The sequence below is a fragment of the Arachis stenosperma genome, chromosome 1, assembly GCF_014773155.1.
Source record: "Arachis stenosperma cultivar V10309 chromosome 1, arast.V10309.gnm1.PFL2, whole genome shotgun sequence".
NCBI lineage: Eukaryota > Viridiplantae > Streptophyta > Magnoliopsida > Fabales > Fabaceae > Arachis > Arachis stenosperma.
The window spans coordinates 124,695,944-124,718,289 of NC_080377.1; the positions used below are offsets into that span (position 1 = coordinate 124,695,944).

General features: G+C 33.1%; 1 protein-coding gene across 1 annotated transcript; it reads right to left on the bottom strand.

The window, feature by feature from the left end:
* Window positions 1-4,832: 4,832 nt before the first annotated feature.
* Window positions 4,833-9,086, bottom strand: LOC130970654 (DUF21 domain-containing protein At4g14240-like). Its single transcript, XM_057896807.1, has 14 exons — window positions 8,651-9,086; window positions 8,483-8,559; window positions 8,224-8,307; window positions 8,013-8,126; window positions 7,668-7,751; window positions 7,512-7,583; window positions 7,204-7,271; window positions 6,866-6,953; window positions 6,704-6,777; window positions 6,255-6,618; window positions 6,099-6,145; window positions 5,930-6,011; window positions 5,658-5,725; window positions 4,833-5,104 (listed from the first exon to the last, which is right to left on the bottom strand). Exons 1-14 carry the CDS (start codon window positions 9,069-9,071, stop codon window positions 5,080-5,082), a joined length of 1,668 nt encoding a protein of 555 aa, XP_057752790.1. The 5' UTR covers window positions 9,072-9,086; the 3' UTR covers window positions 4,833-5,079.
* Window positions 9,087-22,346: the final 13,260 nt, after the last annotated feature.

Below are 22,346 nucleotides of genomic sequence, written 5' to 3' on the forward strand. Positions count from 1 at the left end.
TATTTTTTATGATAAATTTTAAATATTTAATAATTATTTATTTTTATATTTTTAAAATTAAATATTAATTTTTAATAACTAAATTAGATAAATATTCTTAGACACTAGGAGAAAGGAATGTTGCTAGAGGGCCTGAGTGGTCTGAGTTAGTCACATCATAACATATCAACTAACTCTTTTTCCATCATTGCATGTTATTGAAGATATATGGAAAGGTAAATACTCTCTTAAACCACATTTTTACATGAAAATAATATTACACATTGTTAAATAATTGAGAAATGTTATTTATATACTAAAATTAATTACTAAAATCAACCATCAATATATTTATATATAAATATATATGTGGTTTAATTTATTTTTAATGTATATTTATATTTTAATATATATTTTATATTGGTGGCTGACTTTAGTAGCCGATTCTCGTGTAGACAGTAGTATAACCTTAAATAATTTAATATATTTAACTGACGCGGATTTATAATACTATCTTTACGTTACTGGAGTGTCCACCGTACAGAAATTCCTACCAGCCTGGAACGAACTAATTTACTCTGATTTCAATGCACTTAGAACTAAACTCCAACATATCTGAGATAATATGTCTCCATTTGGATCTTACAGCTTGCATTGCTTTGCATTAATGTCACTCTAATACCTACCAAGCTAGGCCTCTATAATAAGTGACTGTAATAAAAAGTTTAGTGTTGTTCTCTGATCTCTATATATGTATTCTAAAGATCTTATCTTTGATGATACTTTTTCTGCTTAAAGATAAGATGTGGGAGCGTTTCATTATTATTGCCAATTTGCCATAGTCTTCTTTTCCAAACAGTATTAGTATAGTGTTGCGATATTATTATTTGACAAGATTGTAACTTGCAAGTCACATGCTACACCCATTTGATTTGAAACTTTGAAGAAGTAGAGCAAATCAATCTCATCCAAAGTAGCCCGAAAGGGAAGGGGGTGATGCTAAAGTTCTGGTTTATTTTGTTGGGTTCATCCCAAAGGGTTAAGTGGAAAACCAATAATAAACCCTCATCGCTTGTGTCTCATGCTTGACCCTCAGGATAATGATGTGAGCTTTAGCCACACTATTAGAGATAAGGGTGGTGTTTTTGTACTTGCTAATCGCTTTCAAGAGAGAAGCGACAATCACTAATGGCCGGCATGATTGGACTTAGAACTTGTGAGTTGAATTTGTCACGTGACATTGATTTGAAATTCAAGTACAAGTGGAGCCTTAGAGATTGGAGGTCATGCAACTCTACACGTGGTCCAATAAGGTTGCACATTATTGGGGCCTCATGCCAGGTCCTCACTTGAATAAATTTGCCTGAATTGGAGGAGCAACATTTGAGTTAGAGACACTCATTATGGGAAGCATAGGTAGCAGATTTTCCAAGTGGAAGAGAATGGTAAGGCAACAAAGGGGCAAGTTTTATATCATGAGGGTCTGTATCTCTATGCTTATTAATGGCCATAAGTACTCTTAATTACCCTACCCATAATATAATACTAATTTAAGCAAGCACTACTCATTTTGTAGTATGTACCATTTTTATTCAAGGTATCATCATCTATATATGTTATCATCAATGATGAAATTGTGTATCAATGTTAGTTGGTGCTGAATATTATAATACAATGATCTAATCTAAAATCTATCCTCGATCTCTTCCTCCCTGTATGTGGACATACAACTTTTATTTTTGTGCATGCATGTCTGTTGTTTGTTGTATTGTCTCAACGTACGTGTCTTTGAATAAATTGAAATGCCTTGTTTGTCCTTTTCTCGCAGCCTGTTTAACTAACATAATATGTAAGATGATCTAGTATATATAAAGGTGATAATCACAACATTATGCTGGATATTCAACAAATTAAAATAATGTAACATTGCTTAGCTTGTATACATTACATGGGATTATTGTGATGTTTATTTTATGATAATATAATGTAATGATAAGAGCGAATAGATGGAGGCAAACCTGAAAATGAGGGAACAAATGCGCTTGTTTTGCGAATATGCTATGCAATATGCATAGATAATATAGAGAGGGCTAATAACGACAAGGTTAAGACTTAAGCACTCTTAATTAATGGCAGGTCGTTTTCTTGATGATTTGGCACAAGGGAGACATTATTATTGTGACACACGCTACTTGGTTCCATTATAAGGGGCCACCAATAGATTTTAAGCCATTCGTTACAATAATCTTATAACTTGTATATATAGAGAGCAACCAAGTTCTCTGCTGCTTCATTCTATCAAGTTTCTTATTGTTAGCTTTTACGTGATGGCAAGGCGACAATGTTTGTCAATGAGAATTGGGAAGCCTGCTCATCATGAGTTAATGAGACGGTTGAGAGAGCAGAAAACTAGGTTTTATATCATATGGAGGTGCACTGTCTTCCTTCTACGCTGGGATGACTGAAGGCCACCATAAACATTATAGTATGTTGTTTTGTGGGTAGAAACTCGGGAGTGCAGTTGACTTCATGTGAAGTTGACAGATAAGAGCCGTTAGATAACAATTTAGTCAAACCTCACCTGAAGTTAATTGGACCTGAGTTTCTACCTTTTTTGTGTGACGATGCTACTTACGTAGCAGTTGAAAGGCTTCATCAATTACCAACTTGTGTTTGTAATAAGTTGTTAATTTATTATGAACAAACATGCATGTACAGCACTTGCATCAAATGCTTTCTTTCTCTCTTCTTTAATTTTTCGTATATGTTTATATTGCTTTAGAACCATCGTTTTTGTTTTCTCTTGAATCCGATCCTTTCTTGTTAGACCCATTTGTAGAAAACAATCCCCTTCTCTTCAGTTATGTTTACAAAAATCGTACTGCTCCTCTTTCCACTCCATGAGAGACAAATTTGTACTGCACATTAAATAGCCCACTCTGTGCACCAAGCCACCAAGGACCGGATCATACATATCTCTCTGCCTACTTTGATTCTGTTCTAAGTTTCTAACTACATTTCTTATACTTTACGATCAAGTACGGAATTCTTCAACAGCGTACAATTTATAGAAATAATGATAGCGTTAATCAACATGATATTTCACACCCTATATAGCGACGCCAAATTTTTCCCTGTGTACAAGTACGAAGATAATTCCGTATCAAAAACCCTTTTGAATGTTCTAAGATACGGATGCTATCACCCTATACGAAAGTCAACACCGGTGTCTTGGATTATTTAGTTACCTTCTAGATCAAATTAAAACTCGTATTTGTCCAATCCACGCAGCGCCAATTAAACGGAAACTGGATAAGATAGATGAGTTAAGTTTCAAAACGGTCGTGAAGATGCATCGAGATTTAAAGTGGATCTTAGAGTTATTAGTTAATTTTTTTTCTCGGAATTATACTCTAGGACCCATAGTAGTCCTTCGGGCAGTTTCCGTAGGAGGAAGTATCAATGGAATATTTAAGAAGTATTAGAGATATAATCATTAGTGTTATCTTTTTTCATCGGCGTAAACTTTTGGGATGAATAGTATCATGACATGGTATTAGAATTTTAGATCCAAAATGTCAAGAGTTCGATTTTTGGTGAACCCAAAATCAGCTTAAGCTGGATATTATGGGCACGTCAACGGCTAAGACTTTTTTGTTTGCAATATGGTTCATTCCCCTTTTAAAATTCTAATCTCCAATTTTTTTCATTGGATTCTCTTTCTCATTCTCTTTTTTAACTTCAACCATATTCTCTACTTTCACTCTTCTAAATCGAATCATCACACAAGGGCCGAATGTAAGAATTAATCTTTATTATTCAATTAACAATCTTACAGAACAACGACAACTCTACTTAGACAACAAAGCAGTAATTGTCCTCAATACCCTCTTTTTTTTTTATCATGGCCAATCAACACAATTAATACTAGATGCTAGTCTTGATTGGATTCATACCATAGAGACGTACATACGTAGAAAGCTAAGCTGTGAATTGTTGATTCAATAATAGGTGAACACATAAAGACAAAGGAAACGGAAACTGACATTCATAATAAATCTCCCTTCTCTTGCCAACAACTACCCAACGTTGTTACGTTGATGCACGTGTCGCCAAAGGTACAACGCTTCTTGATGCACGTGGTCTTCAATCCCAGTTGTGCGGCCTTGATGGCGACCACGTAACCGCCGCCAATGACGTTTTCTTCGGATCCGGAGGAGGAAGCGAAGGCACACCTAAAGAAGGAGTAGCGGAAGAGTGGCTCCAACGAAGAAAGAGTCTTACGGAGGATGTGATTCACCTTCCGTCTCGTTATATTCGAGATTGCCATTTTTGGATTTTTGCTTTCACTTTTTTCATCGACTTGTTCTATGACATCGACTTGTTCTACTATGACAACACTGATCAAACGAGTTAAACCTCAAATGAGTTTTTGCATTGATGATTGGATTTGGAAGAGTGAGAATGGAGAACGAAGTTAAAAAAGAAGAGAATGAGGAAGAGAGTTCAATGAACAAAAATTGGAGATTAAGATTTTAAAGTTGAAAGAGACTACATTGCAAACCAAAAAGTTTCGTTTGTCACGCCAGTCCAGCGTGGCAGGAATTAGTCTACCTCAGCTTTTCGATGACTAGTGATGAACGAAAACTGCCCGGAAAACTACTATGAATCTCGGAATGTAACTTTGAGAACAAAATTAAGTAATTATTAACTTCAAAAATGACTTTGAGGCTTAACTCGAAATATATTACAATAACTTTCCGTTAGCATTTAAAGTGAGGGCTGCTTTAAGAACTGCCTTGATGGAGCTGATAGCAGACGTTTTGGCTCTAGTAGCAGACAAGTAGGAAGAATTACTCCAATAATCTTAGCTTTCATTAGAATATCAATAAACAGTAATATTGATACATGCATACATATATATAAATATTCCTTCTTTAGAAGGGAACTTGTAAAATTTATAGATAACATAATCAAATAAATAAATAAAAACTATCCACAACTTTTCCTCGTAAACATCACCTTGCAGAGGGTGGCAAACGGCCTAGCCTGCCCCGCCCTGTTTAGTGAAGTAGTCCCGAATTCCTCCTTTATCTCGTGCTAACGGCAGGTTGGCGGGCTAAACCTGACAATTTTTCATTTTATTTTATTTTATTTTATTATTAATAAACCATTAAATATTAAATAATATATATAATTTTACGACAATTTTAATAAATTTATAATTTCTAGAGACATAAAAAAATTATAATTTCTAAATTCACAAATATTAAAATTTTTATAATTTTAAATATGTAATAAACATAATCATCAACCGAATTTTTTAAAACAAAAAATAATAAATCCAACATTGTAAAAAATAAAACATTGTCCAAAACATATAATTAAACATCTTCAAGTCTCTAATAAATCAAATATAGAATATCTTCAATTACAAAAAAAAAAAGACGGGCCCGCCGAGAAAGCCGCCGCACCAAAGCCCACCAATTAGGCGGTACAGGTTAGGCAGACTTTCCAATTATGGCAGTTTCCAATTTCCAACCCGACCCGTCTTTTTTGACAAGTTACACGGGCCGGCCTAACAGTTGCCACCTTTGTCATTGCTGACACAAGAAGCAACCACTCCGTACTAACGGCTCCTTATCCGGATAGTTTAACACAAAGTTCCTTCTTGTTACCTTGTAGAATTGGATCCATGATCCTCTGAAGATTTCTTAGGAGTTTGCCCGGGCTTACTTTGGCCTCCCTGGATGTTGAAGAAACAAGAACACAAAACACAAACATAATGAGCGAGCATTCATGCTGGAGATTACATAAGATACTTCAAGCTACCTAAGTGAGGATTCAAAACCCAAACCCTATAGAAAGTTAAAACTTGACTTCATTTATCTACTATGGCCAAAAAAAAAAAAAAAAAATCGGTAATAATAGGTAATAATTAATCACTTACTGCTCCCTTTTGGCTAGTCAACCTTCGGGTTGATGGAGCTCGTGCCACTGAGGAAGCAGCTGCAGCTGCAGCCACACGTATTCTGCAAAATATAATTTAAACAAACATCAGAGCTCAGATTTGCAGTAGCTTCATCCATCTCTGCCACTTAGGTTTGTTCTCTATTTACCTCTTATGAACATCAACATATTCATCTGTCTCATCAACAATTTCTTCCTGCATGGTAGAACAATTATAATAAGCAGAGAGGTTAGACTTCAGAGAGCGGGGGAGATTAAAACATTGGAGAAAGGGAGGAGGGGCATATTTCAGAAAAGAAATTTACTTGCAGAAGTTCTTCAAATACGTCTTCCAATGTGATAATACCAATCACTTCACCCTCTTCAATATTTTCAAACGAATTTGTTTTGCTATCACTACGTTGCAAACCAGTTAGTTTATTAACACTGGGTGACCTTGGAGACTTGTCAATATCAACGACTACACTTTCTGATTTATCGTCATGGTTCTGAAGTAATGGAGTAGTCAACTGTGAATCCCCATCAATACTAGTGCTTTCTTCTTGTTTCTCTTCAATTATCTGCGGAGTTTCTTTCCCTTTCGACTTGCCTCTAACAACAGCGGCCATATGACTACTTCCTTTTTGGAACTCATTAAGAATATCATAGAGAGGCATATCTGATGGAACCCTGTCCATATAAATAAACCGTTACGCAAAGGATATTATGCTATTATTCGTAAAGCAAGATAAGAGATTAATAAAGACAATCGCACCGTGGAATTCTCCGAATCGACACAGCACTGACAGGGGTCTCTGTTTCTGGCCGTACAGTGAGGAGACTTTTGACCTTATAGAAAAAGAACTAATGTAAATAAGAACCCAAAAAGGCAACATAATTGGGAAAAAAGTCAAATTCTGACAAGGTTAAAACCTACAAGCAGAAGACCGATAATATTCTTTGGATTTCCAGAATAGACAGGAACTCGGCTGTGCCCACGAGCGAGAATTTTTCCCATTGCCTCCCTGATTTTAGGTTGCCAAGGTTAAACTTCTTTTTTTAAGGGAAAAAAAGTATACACACTAAGAATTATACCCTGAATGCAACATAAGAATTTCTAGCCCCAACATACAAGCAAAGGTGGAAAATATATCTTCAGTAGAAAGAATAGCAAGAATTCATCTTAAAACATTAGACATATTTTAAAAACAATTATGTTACCTATTTACAACCTACTAATAAAAGAATAATGACCATGAATATAAGAAAACTAACCAGTCCAATTTTGAATTAACATCCAAAGAAAATGTTGATTCAATAGGAGTCATAGCCTCCTCAGCAGTCTGTTCAAAGACAAAATTAAGAAGAAAACACAAGACCTTAGTTAGAATTTACCAGTACATGCAGTAGCCTTCACATGTTTCCACTTTCCACCATCACCGTGTGCTAAAACTAAAAATAGTTAAGAAACTTCAAATTCTGCTGCATTGATATGACAAATTGAAAACTGCATTGGATTGCCATGTAACAAAACACTAATATAGAGGATGAAGTCAATATGGTTGGTGAATTAGAGCACTTGCCTTTTCAGTCAAATCAAGCGCTCCACTGATAATTGTAGTCTCATCATGTGTAAGCTCACCACCTTTCCCAGCCTTACAACAAGCAAGTTCAATATTTGTTAATCAAACAGAAAGCCAAGACAGTTGGATTGATTGATGAACAATAACAATATATACCTCCTGGCTGTGAATGGATACAAGAGCTTTTAATTGAGCACGCCTAAATAAAGCCTCATTGTGCCCCAACAGGTGGTCCAGAACCTGTAACAAATGATGTACAGAAAATTAAACCCTTGCAGGCATGGTTGCTAACACACTAGAGAATTCTTCTTAACTAACCAAGATGCATTTAACTGTCCACAAAACAACTCCAAGAAGATCTGAATTGTACACACATCATAATCTAGTTCGTAATCTAGATAACATCTTTGCACAGATGTCTCATTCTATCGTGTTCCAATCCTCTGCTCTCTCGTCAATTATATTATATCGGAAAGGAATAAGCTCTGTAGAATAACATACCTTTCCAACAGGATAGGCAACTGGATAACAGATTATCATCAAAATTCGCACAAGCCATGCAAGGTTGGCACCTACAGCAAGACCATATCTACTACAAATTGCTTGTGGAATAACCTGAAACCATCAAACAAAAGAGGCAGTATTTCAAAACTTGAAAACATTGATTAGGGACAAAAACTCTGAAATAACACTGAGGAGGGGAATGACAAACCTCCCCGAAGAAGAGAACAAAAGTGACAGAGAGAATGATGGCAACAAACTGGTTGAATATCTTATCAAGGTATATGGGAAGAGCCTGCAGATTGCAAGTTTCAAAGCCAACAGCTGTTTAAGAGTTAGGCAGGGTTTAGCAATCAGTACCAAAATCTACGTATGCAATTGTGAATATCAGATACATATATATACAATTAGCCAGCAGAATAGAAATTGAATGAAGGAGTTTTAGAATAGGAGATTGGGAATTCAATTACCTCCATGGCAGCAGCATTGCAGAGAAGCAAAGTGACAAGAAGCTGGTGCTGTTTCTGAACCACGGGAAGTATAACCGCTACACAGTAGTAATAATTATAGTTAACAGAAAAAGAAAGAGAAAAAAGAGAAAGAGAGAGAGAAGAGGAAGAAGAGGAGTAGTAGAGTACCGGCTTGCTTCTTCTCGGAAGGAGAACCACTGCGCTGAAGGATCTCGAGGTCGACGAGACCAAGAGACATAAGACCGAGGGTGAGGCCGGACATGATCCCTGCAAAGAGCACAAGGAAGCAGGAGATGCCGGCGTACACGAACCACCACACATCGCCAAACGGAATCTCGCTGCCAAGAGCTGACACCGCCTCAGCCTGAAGGTGCTCCCGAGTCAACATCCGAGTCACCATTAACGCGTTAAGCAAATTCACCATCCTGATCCTTGATTCAACGGCTACTTCTTCTTCGTCGTCGTCGAGGGATATGCTTTGGTGCGGTGAATGGTAATGGTAGCAGCCAGGCAGGACTTCAAGGTTGGTTGGCTTCGACCCCGGACCCGATAATTGGAAATTATTGGTGCACGTGATCTCTGCATGCATCCACGTGCTACAGAGTGCACGTCGCTCTCGCGCACGGTATGTTCGTATATATACCTTTTCCAATCGTCACCGTTGGATCGTTTGCCTTCTGTCTCTCAAGTCTGAATGAATGGATCAACATTCTTTGAGGTCATCCTTAGCGGCCCACGTTTGCTTTTAAAATTAGACATAATCTAAGTGATTATTTCGAACTTATTTGAATTTTGAAATGCTAAAAATGAGAACTCATTCATGATTTATTTTTTTTTTATAAATCAGACTAAAAAATTTTATTTTTTTAATCTATTTTCATATTTTTTAAATTTAAATTTTATTTTATTAATATATTATAATTATTTAAAATCATAAAATTAAATTTTAAATAAAAATAAATTTTTAAAAAAATAAAATAAAATTATTTTTCATAATAAATAATTTCCAAATGAACTCAAAGTTTATAATGTAAAAAAAATAATATACATAACTAGCTAATATAGTTTTTTTGTGTCAATAATCAAGTGGTGGACTGGTGGTGGAGTCGTAAAAATGAATTGACTGACTTGAGAGTGAAACAAAAAAAGGGTTAGGTAGTGGAATCTTGTGGATTAAGTTTTTTGTCCCTGTTGTTATAAGAACAAGGTACATCCAAAGTTTTACGAAGACGGGGGTAATCAACCTTGCCCTCTGCCTCGGTTCCGACTTCCTAAGCTTACATAATATTCATTCTAAATCCTAATTTGACCTGCTTCTCACACCAAACACAGTTCTCTCTTTTCTTTTGTTTTTTTTTTTGGGTCTTTAGTTTTCTCTTTTTTATTATTATTTGAATAATTATTTAAAAAATTATATTAAATGTATTCTAAAATTAATTGTCAAAATTAGTCATCAATATAAAATAATATTAGAATATAAATACATATTAAAAATAAATTAAACTACATATATTTATACACAAATATATTAGTAGTTGATATTGGTGTACAAATAGCATTTTTGTTACTGAAATAAGTGGATGTTTTTAAAATCAAACACTTTTATTTCTTAAGTTTTAAAATATACAAAATAATTTTTAACGTTTATTTCGGGTAAACAATATAATCTTCTTTTATTAGTGATAACTACTGACGTGAAACATTAACTCGTACACTTAGTCGCTAAGTGTTCACAAATGCAATTTGGAAAAATCAATCCCTAGGATAAAGTGTAAAATAGTCCCCAATAAATTTTTTAAAAAAATTCAAAGTTGTCCCTAAATAATTTTGAGATAAATACTAAATCGATACCCGAAAGATTCTGACACTGACAAAATGGTACCTGCCTTTTGCTATTGACAAAATGGTTCCTAAGATTTTAAAATCTCCGGCCAGCACAATCCTGATATGGCCACCGTATTTTAGTGACCTGACAAACCACCCCCAAACTCTAATCCCTCCCTCCCCTACGCAGACTCCCTTTCCATCTCCCTCCCCATCGCAACCCTCCCCATTTCCTCTCCCTCCCACCGCAGTCCCCCTCTCCAACGCACACTCCCCCTCTCTCTTCCCTCTCTAACGCACACTCCCCCTCCCTCTCTCAACACCACCACAACTTTCCACAAGTACCTAAAATCCAGTGCTTTAGTCCTTTCTGTCACGTTTCTCTTCCTTCCTCTTTGTTGCATACGTCGCAAGACATCGTTGTTGCTCAACCTCAGGCCAACGCTACTGCTTTCACTGACGGTTTTTCATTCTTCATTGCCAGGATCTACGGGTCTCGTTGTCTAATTGAAAACATTGCTTCGTTTCTAATTTTCTTATTTTAGAGGTGGTTATATGTGCAGAGGAGCGGCACCATTGAGGTGCCGAGGGGATGTGGCTGTTCCAGGCTTTGTTGTAGCTCTAATGGTGGTGGCGGTGGTCTTTGATAGTGCTCTTGTCGTTGAGGTTGTTGTTACTGTTGCTGCGAGTGGTGAAGGTTGCTGTTGCTGTTGATGTTGAGGTTGTTGCTGCGAGTGATGGTATTGAGGGAAGGAGGGGGAGTATGCGTTGGGGAGGGGGCTTTGATGGGGAGGGAGAGAAAAGGAGGGAGCGTGCGTTGGGATTAGAGGACTGCAATGGGAGGGAGAGGGAGGGGGTTGCATTGGGTAGGGGGAGGGCTATGATGGGGAGAGAGATGGAGGGGAAGTCTTTGTTGGGGAGGGAGAAATTAGGGTTTGGAGGGTGGTTTGCCAGGTTACTAAAATATGGTGGCTATGTCAGCATTGTACTTGCCGGAGATTCGCTCCGACGAGCTCGGGGACACGCTTCTCAAATTTTAAAATCTTTTAGAAATCATTTTGTCAATAACAAAATTCAGGTACCATTTTGTCAGCGCTAGAATCATTCGAGTACCGATTTAATATTTATCTCAATAATTTTTAAAATAGTATTTTTTAATTACTTATATATAATTATTTTTCAATTAATAAATTTTAATTTTTAAAATTTCAATCTATTTATCTCAAATTTGATTATTTATACACAAAATTTTATATATTTTTAAAATAAATTATAAATTAATTTTGAAAAAGCATTATTTTAAAAAAATTAGAATAAATGAATTTATATTTATTTTTGACCGTATACAGGGACGGATCCAAAAATATTATTATGGGGGCCAATAACATATATAATATTAAAAAATTATGCAAAAAATTATATAATGTAAAATTTATTACAAAAATATACCGATAGATAATATATTTTAAAGTACAAAAATATGTATGTATTTTTTTATTAACAAAGTGGTCGATTTTTCGTATCATAAAATTCATCGATAACAGAATCTGTGTCAAATTTTTCAGCAATTTTTTTTAAATATAATTAAAAGACAAATAGCAAGAAATTCATCTTTCATTTTATTTTTGAGTTATTCTTCACAATATTCATAGCTGAAAAAAATTTCTCAATTGTAGTAGTTGAAACAAAGAGAATTAATATCAAATGAATCAAGAAGGATGCTCACAAGAAGAAAAAAATTCACTTTATGGGATTTAAAGAATTTTATTTAATTAAAAAATATTAGTAACAATATCTTTTTAATTTTTTTTTAACATTGTTACTTACTTTTTAGATATTACAAATCATTAATATTTAGGTTAGACTGTATTTTTTATTTATATTAGACTAAATACTAAATATTTTTTTAAAAAAATTAAATCATACTTAATAACTTATTACTATTAATCTTTTTTTAAAAGAGTTGGGGGTTGAGGCCTCCACTTATCCCGTATGTCCGTCCTTGACCGTATAATATATTAATTTAATTTAATTTAATTTAATTTAATTTAATTTATAGATATTATATTCTATTCTATGATCATTCTTTAATAAGAAAGACGAGAAAGTGCTAATATCATTTGAAGAGATAGGAGAACTCTCATTTAACATAAAATTTTTCGTCTCATTAACAATTGAGAATATTTATACAAATACTTATGATGAAGGTAACATTTTGAAACTTGCATGTAATGAACCAAGTTATTTATGAAGTTAAATTTGTATATTTTAGTCAACCATAATATCAATGTGAATGATTTACAAAATACCAACGTAAAATTTTTAATATTTTACAACACTTGAAAAAAAATATCTTGACAAATTCAAATGTTTTATTCTTTTTTTTAGAAAGTTTTAAAATTCAGTTGTTGTAAATTTGTAATATTATATAAAATAGGTTTGCAGTTAAAATTGTGTGAGCTACTATAGTTAGTAATTATGCAAAAAAAATTACTTAAAAAGATTTTTTTTTAAATTTATTTGATGCCAACATCATAGGAATTTAAAAATCTTAGGGACTAGAATAGTTTTTTTTGTTTAGCACAATATTTTTTAACCTGGCAGGTCAAGAATTAATCCGTCGCGATACTGAACTTCATTTAAGGGTTTGTCACTGACAATGAGTTGTGTATACATAAAGTGAGATTCGAACCTCTGACACTTATTTAAGTGGACTAATGAGCTAACTACTATATCGGACTAATGAGCTAACTAGACGATATCTCTTGTTATTTTTGTGACAATTATTGTTGTCTTTAATTTGGGTTGGGATGGAATTCACAAGTGTCGTAGGTCCACCTTTTGTATGATCCGCACAATTGGGTTATGGCTTTAAGATCCATATCACTTTTTGGGCACTTGTCGTGGTTATATCTTGGGCCAAAATTCTTCTAAATTTCTTGGTTTAGGTCCAAAAAACAAAAACAAGAAAAAAAGAAAAAAAAAATTCTAAATGTGTGATGGATTCCTTTATTTTATTTTTGTAATTAACAATAAAATATCAGATGATTATATTAGTGAAAATATGTAGGAAAGTCATTTTAAAAAACAAATTTACGTAGATACAGTTAAAATAAATTTTATTACTTTACTTTACCCCATCTCATTGGCTTTATGATTTATCATTTTAAGTTTTTAACTACTGTTCTGCCTTCTGCGTCTATATTTTCATATTATCAAACATTCCCTTGATTTTCATTCCTCGAATGGGAAAGATAATACCAATTTACAATGAAATAAAATATTGGAGGTAATTACTATTATTATGGAGTTAATTACTCTCCACATTTTTTATTCCACATGTATATCTTTGGATAGTAATGTGTTAGGGAATCAATGGGTGTAACCAACTGGATTAGAATCAAGAACAAACATTTGAAGTGGGTAGTAGTATGACATTGATACACAAAATCCCACACGAGTGAGTCCGATAATAAAAGTCCTGTAATAATAATGCCTACGAATCTCCTTTTAAAGTTTTCAAAGATTCTTATCAAGGTTGAGCAGATAAAGAAAGGGAATAATAAAATGCAAAGCAAGCAATAAAGAGAAAAAGATTTCAACATACATAATAGATCGCACCTTCATGTTTTCACGTTTTAATTATATATATATACACAAATGCAAATCTATTAAGACCACTATAATTTGTAGATACGACGACTGTATATGTATATCCATTACCATTATCTGATAGATAGACCCGCAAGATTTGCAAGCAAATTCAATAAATATCCAAAGTAATCTTAGCTAGAATCTAAGTGAAAGACAATCATGGGAATATACAAGACTAATAAACTTGCTAGCTAGATAACTAGATCTACCAAACTATAAGGTAACGTTTATTTTGAGGCACTGAGATAGAAATTAGAAGATTAAGATTCAATATCATATTTGTTTTTTTGATGGGATTTCCCACGGTATCCCTCAACCCGACAGGTCAAGGACTAATCCGTCGCGGTACTGAGCTCCATTTAAGGGTTTGCCGCTGGCCAATGGGTTGCTGCATGCACAAGGCGGGATTCGAACCCCCGACACTTGCTTAAGCGGACTAGTGAGCTAACCACTAGACCAACCCAAGTTGGTTTCAATATCATATTTGTTGATTAAGAGACTGGTACTAAAATGTTTGTCTCTTTCTTCAAAATTTCAGTATCTCAGTACCTCAAAAAAGTGGAAACACATGGGACTAAAATTTTTAGAGATGGAGATTGATAGCATTTTATATCTAAAATACCTTCATTTTAATTAATTAATTTCAATTTTACTTTTTGTACAAATTAAATTAGAATTTTATTCTTGTTTCAATTTCTGTCTCCTACTTTACATTAAACAGAATACTGTTAAGATTTATTTTAATCTCTGTCTCTCAGTCTCAACCTTTTCGTCTCTGTCTCTTCATCAAACGCTACCTAACAAATATAAAAAAAATATTTAACTTATTTTCAATATATATTTTATATTTTAACATATATTTTATACTAATGACTGATTTTGATATAGAAATACCACTATTGAAAAAAACATACATGCCTAACATTTTTAATAGTGGAAATGAAAAATTGACGTAACCAATTAATTTAAACATAGTACTAAATGGATCTAAACTACATAAATTAAAATGCAATAATATCCAACCTCCAAAAGCGTGTCTTGTTTGAATCTATATATCTCCAGCTAGATAGCAATGCAAGCCACGCGTTTGTTAGGTTGTGAATCAGCTAACGTGGAGTGTATGTATAGGACAACATATATTATATAATCACCCATAAATAAATGCTATGCATACTATCAAAAAAATAAAACAAAATCGGAGCTAGGAACAAATTGTACATGCAAGGGAAGGTTCGAATTACATATCAAAGACATAGACAAAGATATAAGAAAGAAACGAAGCTTGGAGGATGACGGTGCATAGTGTCATGATATGACGCTTTATCTACCATTATGCCGCACGTGTGCATGCTAACAATTATTGATGATCAGTTATATATTCTTGGACTTGATGGTCACTGGTCACCTTCATTCGTTCCAAATTAGTGCGTGTTCTTCATCATCATCATCATCATCATGCATGTATAGCCCTTAATTCCTCCTACTACTAAGAACCTACTCGGAAAAAATACAAAGCCGGTGTGTCCCCTTCTGATAAGATCGAATCTAACATACCCAATGCAAGTGTATGTCACCCATATTAAACAACTAACGTTGCAATCTTGTTTTATGTTTAATTAATATCTTTTTGCTTTACTTAGTGTTCTTTCGATTTTTTTAGATACATATTTTCTCTTATCGATTTAAATTTTTAAAAGAATTGATATTATGATATAGTATCAAAATTTTTATGATTAAAAAAATCTAAAATTTAGTTCTTGTTGAACAAAAAAAATTAAGTAAAAATTTACATATAAAATCCAAAAAATATTTTATATATGTGAACATGTTAAAGATATAATTATTTATGTGTCTCTTTTTATTTGTTTTAATTTAAAAAAATGATATTACACTGTTTTTATGTAGTTTTATTTTATTTTTTTAATAATAAAAAATAATATTACATATTTAATTTTTTTATAAAATAAATTTAACCAATTTAAATAATAAGACTTAAAATAATATTAATTATAATTTATTTTTATTACGTTAAATTAATTTAATTAAATTTAATTAATAAAAAGACTTAAATATGTAGTATTATTCTAGAAAATTAACCTCAATATACAAGAAGAAAATTAAATTATCTATACGTTTCAAAGGTCAAAGATATATTGAAGTGGAAATAATGAGAGAAGAACATTAGGTTGGCATTATAATGATGATGTTAATTAACGAGAGAGAGATAGCGGATAGAGAGGGTTTAGTATATCTTTTCTAATCTCAGGATTATTGCATATGCATGTTGAACATAGCTATCCAATTGACCACCGATTTTTGACCCTATGTATGCTATCTATCTCAATCAAAGCTTTATCTATCTTACTATCACTATGAAGAGTAAGGACTAAGGAGATGAAAGATGATCGGAGTGGTCAACAACTAAGGTCAAAGGACAAGTGAATGCTATTTTGTTTTTGTTTACATTGCAATTTCCTGTTGCTAACTTTTTTCTTGTACCATTCATATTCATGAATCATATAATGATGACCGACAAAGTTAATCAATCCATGCAGGTTCGTGCTATGTGTATATTTAGTGTGGATCTCTATAGATGTTTTCATTGGTTATTCAACGTGACAACTCACCATGACATTTATCTTATAACAACAATGCTAAAAAACCAACTTTATATAAACTAAGAATTAGCCAACTGGTCAACCAGAGACACCGGTAATTTTAATCGGATGTTGTTACTGATAGGCACACGGATGTTTCTTTTTCTTGTAAATTAGATGGTTTTGGATATGATTTCTATGTTTCATGTGTTATGCATTAATAAAACATAATTAATTATATAGAACTAACTAATGAATAATCAAAACATCTGTTCCGTGATTCTCTCCTAACACTAGCGTATTTTCCCTCATGTTTTAAACATGATCAACAATAATTTAACAAACAAATTAAATTATAAATTAATAAAACTATTTATAATTAATTATGTTGTTTTATTTTTAACTAATTATTAATTGGTTCATATATTTTTCTATCTTATAATCTAAATTCCCAAATCTCGCTTAAAATGGTGATTTTAATCTTAATTACATTTTTTTTAAATTCAAACGAGGTTTTATTTTTTATTTATTTGTTTAACTAAACGCCTAAACCTTTAAGTAATAATGGTTGTGTATATCATTGTATTATTGCAGAACTGCACTATATGTGTCGCTGTATTATTGCCTTATTGGCTAACTATTATGATAATAATAATTAATGGATATGTCGTTGTCACTGTGTATAGAGACTATTAGAGTTCCTCTTACATGACATTTGTAAACGCTAGCTAGAGTGCGAACTCATATAGCATACTATATTATGTATTATTATATACATGTATCTACTATATATTAATTATTATATATAGTACTATGTTATATGTATCTTTCTATTGTTATTATATAACTGATCATTATAGCCAACAATTTAAGTGGCTTAGGAAAATTACAATTTATTCACAATCGTTCAAGTTTTAAAGAATTCAATTCATCAGTACGTATTGATGATGATATGAACATATTAATTATTACTGACTGTCCTCGGATTCATATATGCGATTTTTGTTCTTCTTAGAGGAGCTTTTCATTTTTGGTTAATTACTAATATACCCTAAAAGAAAGCACAAAAATTAATATATATATATATATATATATATATATATAACTGTGTTTCGTTTAATTCTAAAAATAAGATAAGATATTGATGATAATAATATATAAAAAATAAAAATATAAAAGTTAATATTTTTATATTTTATTTTATGATAAATTATAAAAATTTATTTTATTTTATTTTTGATTTAAAAAATATAATTATAAAAAATATAATTATAAAAATTAATAAAAATAATAAAAAATAAAAATTTAATAAGAATAATAAAATTAATAAAAATATTTTCGTCAAAATAAATACAAAATATACTAATATATATTAATTTAATATTTTTATACATAATATTTTTATCTTTTATTTATCAAATATAATTTTATGAATTCAGTTAGGGAGTCAATGTAGTATTTATACAATATGTACAATGAACTATTTATTTGACTTAATATAAGTTAAAAAATAAATATTTAAGATAAAATACTACTAATTTATCAAACACAATACACCCATATAAAACATCTGATATTCTACTGAATCGAATATCTCTATACCTCCATTATATACATTGTACAAATATTTCATTAGTTCCTTATACTTTCTCTAATTTTATATATCAGTATTTCTATTTCAGTATTTTACGCCAATAATAAACGTAGCCCAAGTGACATTATAATAACATTTGACTTCTGAATTTCGTAATAAAAATTGAGTAGTGCTCATCCATAGCATACATATTGCATTTCACTATTATTGCTTTAGTCCTCCAAAAGCTTGTATCTTTATTAGAGACTTGTGGCGTCCCGTAGGCAGCAGTGCAATATATTCAATCTTGTACATACACTATGATAACGATATATCTGTTAATAATTATATATATATATATTATCATATATTTAGAATATTGATCCTCATCACTAGCCAAATTAAAGCATATAAATCACTTTCATACGGTTCGGTAACTTATGATAAGAATACACTTCGGCACATTTATTCTTTAATTTGTATGTTTGATGTGGACTAAGATGCTCATCATCATGACGCATTTGGAAAACCATTAGTCTTTTTATATCTTTCCTTTTATTATGGGATGCAAAGCAAAGAGTGCATGCATTTAATTTGCCCCTTTATTACTAAAGGTGATTATGACCTTATTATATGTGACATTTAATTTCCATCCTCTGATAATTTCCACAGCAATTGTTTCCCCTTAAAACAAATTAAAGAATTCCTATGCAATCATATATAGTATATATATTTTCAGAATGCCTAAGAACATTTTAATAAGGGTAAAAGTTAATTTAAGTGGAGGTTAGTTGAGATATTATTAATTAATAGCTAAGAGCCTAAGATAAGCGCTTAAGATCATACAAAAGATATATTTTTCATAAAATGGGCCCACATTGACACCTTTTAAATAATATGGGGTGGAGAGTGTGTGTTATACATTGGTTGGAATCATGTGGAATCGAATGAAGAGGAGTAAGACAAAGACAAGGAGAGCAATGTAGAATTGCCCCACCATTTTTATAACCTTAATTCCTCCCCCTTCTCTTTTGTCTCTTTTTTTCAAGATTCCCCATAAACCCCTCCGCATTGGAATATTTTTTGGGTCTTTAGTTTTACTCACACATAATCAAATGCACCTGTGAAAATATTTAATTTAAATGACTTGGTTTAACATGTAGAATCGTTGTTTGTCAACTTTTATAGAAAGCCTACTACTTGATTGCGTTGTTATTCCTTTTAGATAGATTTTACATAATATATTAGTATAGTACAAAACAGATTTGTTCGAAATTGATCACGAATTAAACTTTGATCGATCCATCAAATCGCCATGTACATTATTTCAATCATTTCACAAGAAAAATCATAGGTACGTGATTCTTGATTCTAGTTTACGTATTGCTTCCCTCATAGCATCACCGCCCAGCGGGATCTTTGAATAAAAGGTGATTAAGATTGCACGATTAGTTCGTGAAACGGACCCATACAAATATTTTCCAGTTATCTTCAGAATATATATATACATAGAATATTGAATGTATATTTTTGTTGATACCTTTTATTTTTTTATAACAGAAGTGAGTGACTGAAAAGAAATAGAAAATGAAAAAGGTTTGTTTTTTATACTAATAATTCATTCATTATAACTCGATAGTATCCAAGAATATCTCGAAATAACGCACATTTCTACATTATAAATTGGTAAACAATAAACAAATCGTTGTCCTCGTTATCGTTATGGAAAAGTATAGGTAAATAATGATTTTTGTGAATAATGTGAATGATAGGTCCAATAAAATAAAAATACATTACATTTCTAAAATTATCTATCTATAAGTTAAACTTCAAAGTGGTCCCTGAGATTCACAATTTGCATCAATTCAGTCCCTGACTTACCAATTGTACCGTTTATGTCTCCAACTTTGTTAAAATTGTACCAGAATCGTCCTTCCCCACATATCTGGCCAAATTAACTGCCGCCGGCAGTGATATGGCGCTGAGGTACCACGCTGACGTAGATAACGGCTAGCTGAGGTGGCAATTGAAACTGTTTGACCCAATCTGGTCCTTTACCTAGTTTTAACCCTATTTTCTAGCATGACATCGTTATCCCTCTTCATCCTTTTGTCTCTACCCAGCAACGTTCTTCTTGTCTCTGCCCAGTAACGTTCTTCTCTTGCTTCCTTTTTGTTACTCGTGGAACTGAAACAAAAACTATGATTGGGTATCCGAGCCAGGGTCAAGGAAGCTCCACACGATCGACGACGAGAATGCAGAGTCAGACCAGACCGTCACGGGTGCCAGAGAGCTGTGGATGCGGCTGCCGACCCGTGCTTCGTTGGTCCGGAACAAATACCAACCCAGATAAGCCCTACTTCGGTTGTTCGAATTACAATGTGAGTTTTTGGTAAGAAAAATTGTTTAGTGATTTTCTGTTCTTTACTTCTTATCATATCTCATATTCAGACTAGGGACAAAACATCGTGTGAATTTTTTCTCTGGACTGATGATGTAGAAGAAGAAGAGGAACATGAAGGAAGAGTGGATGCAACTGCAGTTGACAATGAGCAAGTGAGAGTCAATTTAGCCTGGAGAATTGGAAAATTGGAAGCTGAAGTGAGGACCCAAAAATGTATGATACAATTCTTAGGCATAGTGGTGTTTTTCGTTGTAGTTGTTGTATTGGTTATGACTTTGAAATTCTGACAATGTTATGTTGTATGTAATGTGTTCATGGATGAATGAAAGTAAGAGTTGATTTTTTATCTTCAGTTATATTATGCCCTGTTTTTAATAGACTAGTTATCATAAAGAGAAATAATTACAGATCATCTGACATCACAATAGCATAATGCATAATGCATAATGACAAAAGTAGCAAAGATAAACATATTTGAGTAGCAAACATTAAAGGAACAAAAGAAGTGCCACAGCTAAGATATCAAGGCTGGCAATACAAAAGTTTTGACAAGCAACCTACACAAAGCTACTATCTATTAACTGCCTTTAACAAAATAATCAAGTAGTGTCCTAAACATCCTGATGTCAAAGTCATCAATTGTTCTTTTCTTGGTGCTCTGAAATCGGGAGTTAGAACAAACTTCATAAAATTGGCCAATCTGAAAGATGTTGCCTCACTGGCTCCTTGCATTGGATCCACACGAATGGATTGAGGTGGTGGTGAGCTCCTCTTTTTGGTGGGCAACTTTTCCGGCCTTGATGGTGCAGGTGCAGCAAATCCTGTTATGTCCTACAGCAGAAAAATAGCTCAACACATGAGCCCAGATAACAACAAAAATATATTTTGCTATGTTGTGACGTCAAGAACTGTATTACCTGTGATCTTTCGTAATTTGGTTATGATATCTCAATCTCTACAGCAGGAGGTTTATTAACTGGTGCAGCAGCAGTATGAGGTTGAGGGCCAAGATCTGAAGCATAAGTAGCAGTATGAGGTTGAGAGCCAGCCTCTGAAGCAACCTTTGATTTGGCTTTATCTGCAACAGCCTTTACAGCTGCAACAGCAACAACTACTTCATCCAGTCTCTTCTTTGAGCACCCTCTCTTAGTATGCCCTTTTACCCCACAATATCTACATGTGAATGGCTTCAAAATTCTTTTCAAACTTCCACTTGGTTTGGCTTTCTTGTTATCATTGTTCCCCTCATCAACATCTTTTCTCATTTTCTTTGTCAGAGCTCCAGGCCTCCTCTTAATGTTAGGGGCATGTGGCAGAGTGTATATGGATTTCTCCCACAATAATTGGCCAGGAAGAGGGTTAATGTGATGGGCATAAGTCTTGTTGTATGCCTCTATAGTACACAGTTGGTGACAAAAGTCTTCCGGCCTCTTGTTTACCCTTGCAAGGGTAGTACAGGCATGAACACATAAAATGCCTACAGTTAGTAACAAAATACAGAGTAAGACAATCACAGTCATCAAAGTACACAAATATTAATAATTAGGTTAAAGAGATTGATAAAGGTCACCGGTTAGCATCCAGAATTGGCAAGTGCATAGTCTTTTTCCAAGATCCATGACCATGTTTGTTGGATGGCCATGAACCTCGAATTTTTCATAGTCTTCATCACCGGTCCAGATAGGCATCCAGTTCTTTGATTCTTTTCTGATTTTATCTAGGCGACTTTGAATTACAGGGGGGAGTATGCCAACATGATTTGTCAGTTTTACCTTATTCTTCGCAATAGTTCTCATCATAAACATTCTCACC